The 9,560-nt window shown below is 40.3% G+C and overlaps 1 protein-coding gene across 1 annotated transcript in view; it reads right to left on the bottom strand.

Moving 5' to 3' along the window:
- The window catches only part of LOC126488735 (E3 ubiquitin-protein ligase DTX3L-like), a 17,906-nt gene extending 8,844 nt beyond the window's left edge, over positions 1-9,062 (bottom strand). Inside the window, exons 1-2 of the mRNA XM_050122396.1 lie at positions 8,879-9,062; positions 1,485-1,916 (exon numbers count right to left, since the gene is read on the bottom strand). Coding sequence (XP_049978353.1) covers positions 1,485-1,916; positions 8,879-9,062 — 616 coding nt within the window. The remainder of the gene's footprint in view (positions 1-1,484; positions 1,917-8,878) is intronic.
- Between the last annotated feature and the right edge of the window lie 498 nt (positions 9,063-9,560).

The raw sequence follows: 9,560 nt of genomic DNA, 5'->3' as shown, positions 1-9,560 counted from the left end.
ACTGTCCAGGCAGTGAGATGTCTCTGTCATTTCTAGAGTTTGAGAGTTTGCTTATTTCTTATTTGTTTAGGTAATATTGTATCTTTCTGGACTGTTTGATGGAGTTACGAATAGTTAGCTATAGTTATAGTTTTTCTTAGTTATGATATAGATTATTGTAATTTTTACTTGATAACTGTTTTGTTATATGTAATTTTGCTATGTTAAGTTAAAGCCTTCTTTTTTATGTTTAAACAGAAAAAGGGGAAGTGATGTGGGAGTGTCATATCAATCTGTTGATTTCATTGGCTGAGTAATAAAGAAACTGCTGGCCCTGATAGGTTATAAGATAGGTGGGCGGAATAAACAGGATAGGATGCTGGCGGAAGAGGAAGTGAGGACAGACTCTGCTCAGCTCCCGAAGAGACGCCATGCTCAGCTCTCCCGGGTAGACGCGATAGCTCTGCTCTCTGAGGCACACGCGATGAAGATGGACATAGGCTAGAATCTTCCTGGTAAGCGCACCTGGGGTGCTTACAAACATTACTAGAAATGGGCTAGTCCAGGTGCGAGAAATAGCCTGTAAGGGCTAGAGTTCATGGGCCAAGCAGTTAAATGAATACAGTTTGTGTGTTGTTATTTCGGGCATGAGCTAGCCAAGCGGCCGGGGTGTTGGGGACGCTGCCCTGCCGCTCCTATTTCAACACAAAACTATGCTGTAATGGTCTTGAATTCTCATTTCTATGACATGGAATAATATTTCCTGTATATTTAAGTTGGGAAACTCCTGCAAACAAATAACTCAAAAACTTAGAATGATTTAAATGTACAATAATTAACTGATTCACAGAAAAGAATACATGACAATTTTCCCTGTGCATCTGCAGGGATTTTTTTTCTTTTTTTCTTAGTTTTTGGTTTTTGTAGACAGGATTTTTCTGTAGCTTCGGAGCCTGTCCTGGAACTAGCTCTTGTAAGCCAGGAGGGCCTCGAAGTTACACAGATCTGTCTGCCTCTGCCTCCAGCGTGCTGGAGATAATGGTGTGCACCATCACCACTGGGCTTTTAATTTTTTTTTAAGTGATCATCTATTACTTTTGTATTCCTTAGAAACAAGTCAATGGAATTGTTATTTACAACAGAAAGGTGCTTTGGGTATAGCTCAGTTGGAGAAGCACTTCCCTAGCTAGCACAAGGCCCTTGGTTCCTGCACCAATTCTCATCCCAGCTTGCTTTCTCCTCTCAAGACTGTCTGCTGGGAAATTGGGCAACTGGGATAGCAAATGGAAACTATCCCTAGGAAGCAGCCAAACCAAGTCAGGGGCTGGGCACATCTAAGGCTCTGTCTTCCACTGTGGAATGGAGGAAGTCTGTGAGTGGCAGCGGCTCCCACAGGCAGTGCAATGTTCCCTTGGGCTGTCCTTGGATGCATGAATGGATCTGTTTGGACACCTACATGACTGCCTTTTATCCAACCTTGGCCCCCTTCAACTGTCCCGACTTACCTGTCCTTTCTGAGAAGTTCACCTCGAAGGTGTCAGGAGCACTGGGACCCACAGGCTGGATACTACACTCCCCGCCTTCTGAATCCCAGCTCTCAAAGTGCTTCTTTATTTTCCTTGTGGCCTGGGGGATGGGCTTCTGGAGCCTCACTTGTAGTGGAGATGGTGGACAGGAACTGGAGGCCATGGCTGTTGGCATCTTGCTTGTGTGGAACTCAGATGTTTGTCTCAGTGATGGAGGTCTAAAGCTTGAAGCCTCATCTGGCAATTTCAAAGATAAACGTCTGAAGGTTGGAGACTCAGCTGACTGTGTCAAAGATGGACGTCTGGGTCCCTGGTCCTCCACTGGCTTTTTCGTGGTTTCTAAGAAAATATCCACAGGTTCACCATCAATCACCATCTGGTGGTCTCTCTTTTTCAGAACTCTCTCCTTAGCTTCAGGGGAGACATGAAGCACACATTCACACAGAAATGAGAGAGAACTTACAGATGACCCCCAGTGTCTTCTCTGGGAAGTCAGTGAACCCGATCAAATTCACTAGGTTCCTCCCTGCTAGATTAATCACTAAGACTGCTGAGAGTCCCTTTGAGACCAGCAGAACAGAGCACAAGGAAGACTCAGAAAAGCAGCACTGACTCTAAGAGAAGACAAGCTGCAATGATGACACCAGACCATGTACATGGAAGAATCAGAAACCAACTGAGTTGCCTGGAAGAGGCTTAACCAGAGCTATGTGGAAAGGGCACTTTCAAACCTGATGAGCTGCCTGCAGACTTTGTTGTATGCTCCAGAGTCATGGCTTTGTGAGCTGTGCTGGGCTCTGGTGATTCAGCTGCCTTTTAGTCATTTCTGCTCCTGTAAGAAACCCCTCACCTGAGCAGACCTGAACCAGAGAACTCTGCCAGACTGGGAGTGAATCAGCAACCTATGATGTAGCAGGCCTGAGCGAGCAACCTCTGCCAGAAAAGGCCCAAGGCAGCAACCTCAGCAGAAAGAGCCCCAAGTAAGCTATCTCCATGGGAGCAGGCCCATATGACCCCTACAGCAGAGCAAACCACAGGAATGCCAAGCAACCTCCAGGAACACCGAGGGACCAACGGGGTTACTGGAACCGTGGTTCTGACTGCACCACGAGGAGCAACCAATTGAGCCTCGGATCCACTGGCACCTGTGAGATTGAGCACCAGAATCGCAGACAGCCCCACCTACACCAATCAGAGGAAAAGATGGGTAGACAAAGTAAGAACACATGCAACACCACAAAGAACAAGGCAACACCAGTAAAAACTAATGACCATACAACAATAAGACTTAACAACCAAATATAGATGAAGCAGAAGAAAATGACCAAAAAAAAAAAAAATAACATTAGGAGAAGGTTTGAGGCCCGTAAAGAGGAAATGAAAAATTCCCTCAAAGAAATGGAGGGAAAAAAAGAAATGGAGGAAAAAGACAAACAAATAATTGGAAAACATTAACAAATTCTTTAAAGAAAACCAAGAAAAAGCAATCAAACATATAAAAGAAACTATTCAAGACTTGAAAACTGAAATAGAAACAACAAAGAAAAGACAAGTCGAGGGTTTATAGAAACAGAAATCATGAAAAAACAACCAGGAACCAAAAATGCAAGCATAAACAGCAGAATTTAAGAGATGAAAGAGAGAATTTCAATCGCTGAAGATACAACAGAGGAAATAGACTCAGTGGTAAAAGAAAACATGAAATCTAACAAAACCTTAACACAAAATGTCCAGGAAATATGAGACACCATGAAAACAGCAAACCTAAGAATAATAGGTATGGAAGAAGGAGAAGTCCAACTCAAAGGCACAGAAAATATATTTAACAAAAATCATAGAAGAAAATTTTCCCAACCTAAAGAAAGATAACAGAACATAAAAACAGACTGGATCAAAAAAAGAGTCACCTGCCACATAATAATTAAAACACTAACATACAGAATAAAGAAAGAATATTAAGAGCTGCAAAGGAAATAAGCCAAGTAACATATAAAGACAGACCTACCAGAATTACACCTGACTTCAAATGGAAATAATGAAAGCCAGAAGGTCCTGCATTATGTAGACATTAAGAGACCATTAAGGATGCCAGCCCAGACTACTATACCCAGAAAAATTTCAACCACCATAGAAGGACAAAAGATATTCCATGGCAAAACCAGATTTAACCAATACCTAGCCACAAACACAGGCCTACACACAAAGTACTAGAAGGAAAACTCTAACCCAAGGAAATTTGGCTACATCACCAAAACCACAGACAATAGATGATCTCACAGCAGCAAATCCCAAAGAAGTGAAAAACATACAAAATAATTTCACCAGCAATGAAAACTAAAGTAACTGGAGACATGAATCACTGGTCATTAATATCCCTTAATATAAATGGACTCAACTCACCTATAAAAAGACATGGGTTAACAGACTGGATACAAAACAGAATCCATCCTCTGCTGCATACAAGAAACACACCTCAACCTTAAAGACAGACATTGTTTCAGAGTTGGTAAATTTTTTTCCAATAAAATGGACTTAAGAAACAAGCTGGTGTAGCTATCCTATTATCTTAAAAAAAAAACAGACTTCAAGCTAAAATCATTCAAAAGAGACAAAGAAGGACATTTCATATTAGTCACAGGAAAAACCCGTCAAGAGGAAATCTCAGTACTGAACATCTATGCCCTGAATACAAGGGCAAGTTTATATGTAAAAGAAACACTTCTAAAGCTTAAATCACACATTAAACCCCACACACTAATAGTGGGAGACTTAAATACCCCACTCTTACCACAGGACATGTCTGTCAGACAAAAAATTAACAGAGGAATAGGGGAACTAACAGATGTTATGACTCAAATGGACTTATCAGACATCTATAGAACATTCCATCCAAACATAAAAGAATATACCTTCTTCTCAGCACTTCATGGAACCATCTCAAAAACTGACCACATACTAGGTAGCAAAACAAACCTCAACAGATAGAAAAAAACTTGGAATAACCCCCTGTATCTTATTGGATTACCATGGCTTAAAATTAGAATTCAATAGCAACACTAATTCCAGAAAGCCCACAAACACATGGAAATTAAACAAAGCTCACCCTAAGCATCAATGGATCAAGGAAGAAATTAAAGACTTCCTATTATTTAATGAAAATAACCACAAAACATAATCAAATTTATAAAACACAATGAAAGTAGTGTTAAGAGGAAAGTTCATTGCACTAAATGCCTACATAAAGAAGCTGGAAAAATTCTACACTAGTGAATTAACAGAACATTTGAAAACTCTAGAACAGAAAGAAGCAAACTCACCCAGGAGAACTAGATGACAGAAAACAATCAAATCAACAAAATATAAACAAAGAAAACAATACAAAACTCATGTTTCTTCAAGAAAATCAACAAAATAGACAAACCATTATTCAAACTAACCAAAAGGCAGAGAGAGAGATTATCCAAATTAACAAAATCAGAAATGAAAAGGGAGACATAAATAACAACAGACACAGAGGAAATCCAAAGAATCATTAAGTCATATTTTGAAAACTATACTTTACAAAATTGGAAAACTTAAAGGAAATGGACAACTTCCTCAATAAATATCACTTACCAAAATTAAAGCAAGACAAGATATGCAATTCAAATAGACCTATAGCTGCCGAAGAAATGGAAAGAGTCATCAAAAGTCTCCCAATGGAAAAAAAAAAAAGCCACTACCAGATGGTTTCAGGTCAGAATTCTACAAAATTTTCAAAAAATAACTAATACTCCTCAAATTGTTCCACACAATAAAAACATAAGAAACACTGTAAAACTCTTTTTATGAGGCTACAATCACCTCATATTCAAACCAATTAAAAACATAACCAGGAAAGAGAATTACAGACGAGTCTCACTCATGAACATTGATGCAAAGGTACTCAATAAAATACTGGCAAATGGAATCCAAGAACATATCAGAAAAATCATCGACCACAATTAAGTCAGCTTCATCCCAGAGAAGCAGGGATGGTTCAACATACAAATATCTGTCAATGTAATCCATCATATGAACCAACTGAAAAATAAAAATCACATGATCATCTCACGAGTTGCTGAAGAAGCCTTTGACAAAATACAACATCCCTCCATGATAAATGACTTGGAGAGAGCAGGGATACAAGGAGCATACCTAAACATAATAAAGGCAATATACAACAAGCCAACAGGCAACATCAAACTAAATGGAGAGAAACTCACAAATACCCCCACTGAAATCTGCTACAAGACAAGGTTGTCCACTCTCCCCATATCTATTCAATATAGCTCTTGAGGTCCTAGCTAGAGCAATAAGACAACAAAAGAACATCAAGGGGATACAAATCAGAAAAGAAGAAGTCAAACTCTCACTATTTGCTGATGATAAGATAGTTTACATAAGCGACCCCAAAAATTCTACCAAGGAACTTCTACAACTCATAAACACTTTCAGTAATGTAGCAGGATACAAGATTAACTCAAAATAATCATTAGCCCTCCTTTACACAGATGATGATTGGACTGAGAAATAAATCAGAGAAACATCACCCTTCACAATAGCCACAAATAGCATAAAATAATTTAACCAAACAAGGGGAAGACCTGTATGATATGACAAGAATTTTAAATCTTTGAAGAAAGAAATTAATTAAAGAAGATACTAGAAAATGGAAAGATCTCCCATGCTCTTGGGTAGGTAGAATTAACACAGTAAAAATAGCAACCTTACCAACAGCAATCTACTGATTCAATGCAATGCCCAGCAAAATCCCAGCAAAATTCTTCACAGACTTAGAAAGACCAGTACTCAACCTAATATAGAAAAGCAAAAAACTCAGGATAGCCAAAATAATCCTGTACAATAAAGGAACTTGGAGGCATCACAGTCCCTGACTTCAAATCTACTACAGAGCTACAGTACTGAAAACAGCCTGGTATTGGCATAAAAACAGACAGGAGGACCAATGGAACCGAATTGAAGACCCAGATATTAATCCACGCATCTATGGAACCTGATTTCTGATGAAAAAAAATACCAAATGGAAAAGAGAAAGCATATTTAACAAATGGTGCTGGCATAATTGGATATCAACACGTAGAAGAATGAAAATAGACCCATATTTATCACCATTCAGAAAACTCAAGCCCAAATGGATCAAAGACCTCAACATAAAGCCAGCCACACTGAACCTTATAGAAGAGAAAGTGGGAAGTACACTTGAACACATTGACACAGGAGATCATTTCCTAAATATACCCTAGCAGCACAGACACTGAGAGAAACAATTAATAAATGCAACCTCCTGAAACTGAAAAGCTTCTGTAAAGCAAAGGACACAGTCAACAAGACAAAATGACAGAATGGAAAAAGATCCTCACTAACCCCACATCAGAAGTCTGATCTCCAAAATATTCAAAGAACTCAAGAAATTGGTCATCAAAAGAACACGTAATCCAGTTTTTTTTTAAAAAAAATATAGTACAGACCTAAACAGAGAAATCTCAACAGAGGAATATAAAGTAGCCGAAAGACACTTAAGGAAATGCTCAACATCCTTAGTCATCAGAGAAATGCAAAGCGAAACAACTCTGAGATTCCCTCTTACACATGTAAGAATGTTCAAGATCAAAAACACCGATGACTGCTTATGCTGAAGAGGATGTGGGGTAAAGGGAACACTCCTGCATTGCTGGTGAGAGTGCAATCTGGTACAGCCCCTTGGGATATCAGTATGGTAATTTTTGAGAAACTTAGGAAACAACCTTCCTCAAGACTCAGTAATACCACTTTTGGGTTTATATCCAAAGGATTCTCAATCATACCACAAGGATATGTGCTCAACCATGTTCATAGCAGCATTGTTTTTCATAGCCAGAACCTGGAAACAACCTAAATGCCCCTCAACCAAAGAAAGGACAAGGTAAATGTGATACATTTACACAATGGAGTACTACACAGAAGGACAAACAATGACATCTTGGAATTTGTAGGGATGGATCTAGAAGACATCATATTGAGTGAGGTAACACAGACCCAGGAAGACAAATATCATATGTACTCACTCATAAGTGATGTTTAGACATAAGTCAAAGAAAACCAGACTATAATTCACAATCCCAGAGAACCTAGACAACAATAAGGACCCTTAGAGAGACATAGAGGGATCTAATCTACATGGGAAGTAGAAAAAGACAAGATCTCCTATGTAAATTGGGAGCATGGGGACAGTGGGAGAGGGTTGAAGGGGAGGGGAGAGGAAGGTTGAGGAGCAGAGAAAAATGTACAGCTCAATAAAATCATAAAATAGAACCCCCTCACCCATACTCCTGAAAGAAACCACAATAAAAGTCATTGGTTGACCAAGTTGAGATTTGGTCTGTGGTGGGCTCCCTATCTGAGGTGAGTGGACATGTGTGTTGTGTCTCTCCAGGAAGAGTTTTGTGTCCCAATAAAAACAGAGGACCTGAGAAGTTGTGTATGGCATTCTGGAATAGAAGGTCGTTGATGAAAGAAAGTTATTCTGAACTCAAAAGCAGTCAGCATGTTTTACTGTCGAATATCATTTGGTTATTAGTAGCCCTGTTTCTACTCTGAGCTTGGTGCTATACACCCAGAAACCTAGCAATTAACTGTAGAGGTGAGGGTTAGGAAATCATGAGTTCAAGTCCAGCCAAGAATACATAGTGAGACTGTCTCAAAAGGGGCAACTGCAAATCTATGCTTCTGTAATGGTCTCGATTTCTCATTTTTATGACATGGAACATTTTCCTGCATAGTTAAGTTGAAAAACCCCTGCAAACTAATAACCCAAAAGCTTAGAATGATTTAAATGTACATACATTAGCTGATTCACAGAAAAGAATACATGAGAATTTCCCACAGTGCACCTCCAGGGAATTTTTCTTTTTTTGGCTTTTTTCAAAAATTGATCATATATTACTTTTGTAATCCTTTGAAACAAGTCAATGGAATTGTTATTTACAACAGAAAGGTGCTTTGGATGTCGCTCAGTTGGGGGAGCACTTCCCTAGCTAGCACAAGACCCTTGGTTCCTGCTCCAATCCTCATTCCAACTTGCTTTCTCCTCTCAAGACTGTCTGCTGGGAAATTGGGCAACTGGGATACCAAATGGAAGCTCTTCCTAGGAAGCAGCCAAACTTCAGGGACTGGGCACATCCAAGGCTCTGTCCCCCACTGTGGGATGGAGAAAGTCTGTGGGTGGCAGCATCTCCCACAGGCAGTGCCACACTCTCGTGGGCTCTCCTCAGAAGCATGAATGGGTCTGTTTGAACACCTGCATGGTCTGCCTTTGCACCCGACCATGGTCTGCTTCTGCTGTCCCAACTCACCTGCCCTTTCTAAGAAGTTCACTTCGAAGTTATCAAGAGCGCTGGGTCCCACAGCCTGAACACTGCACTCCCTGCCTTCTGAATCCTGGCTTTCTAAGTATGGCTTTAGTTTCTTGTGGCCCCAGGGGATGAACTTGTGGAGCTTCATTCGTCGTGGGGACAGCGGGGAGGAACTGGAAGCCATGACTGTTGGCATCTTGCTTGTGTGGAACTCATCTGGCTGTGATAAAGATCGAAGTCTGGATCTTGGAGTCTCAGCTGGCAGTATCAAAGATGGAGGACTGAAGCTTCGAGGTCTGGGTCCCGGGTCCTCCACTGGCTTTTTCATGGTTTCTAAGAAAATATCCACAGGTTCACCATCAATCACCATCTGGTGGTCTCTCTTTTTCAGAACTCTCTCCTTAGCTTCAGGGGAGACATGAAGCACACATTCACACAGAAATGAGAGAGAACTTACAGATGACCCCCAGTGTCTTCTCTGGGAAGTCAGTGAACCCGATCAAATTCACTAGGTTCCTCCCTGCTAGATTAATCACTAAGACTGCTGAGAGTCCCTTTGAGACCAGCAGAACAGAGCACAAGGAAGACTCAGAAAAGCAGCACTGACTCTAAGAGAAGACAAGCTGCAATGATCATATCAGAGCATGTGCATGAAAGAAGCAGAAACCAGCCAAGTTGCCTG

Source organism: Alexandromys fortis, unplaced genomic scaffold (assembly GCF_014885135.2).
Source record: "Alexandromys fortis isolate MF-2015 unplaced genomic scaffold, M_Fortis_MF-2015_v1.1 scaffold_187, whole genome shotgun sequence".
Classification (NCBI taxonomy): Eukaryota; Metazoa; Chordata; class Mammalia; order Rodentia; family Cricetidae; genus Alexandromys; species Alexandromys fortis.
The sequence above is the reverse complement of the archived record's forward strand: the minus strand, read 5'-3'. Positions and strand labels throughout refer to the sequence as shown.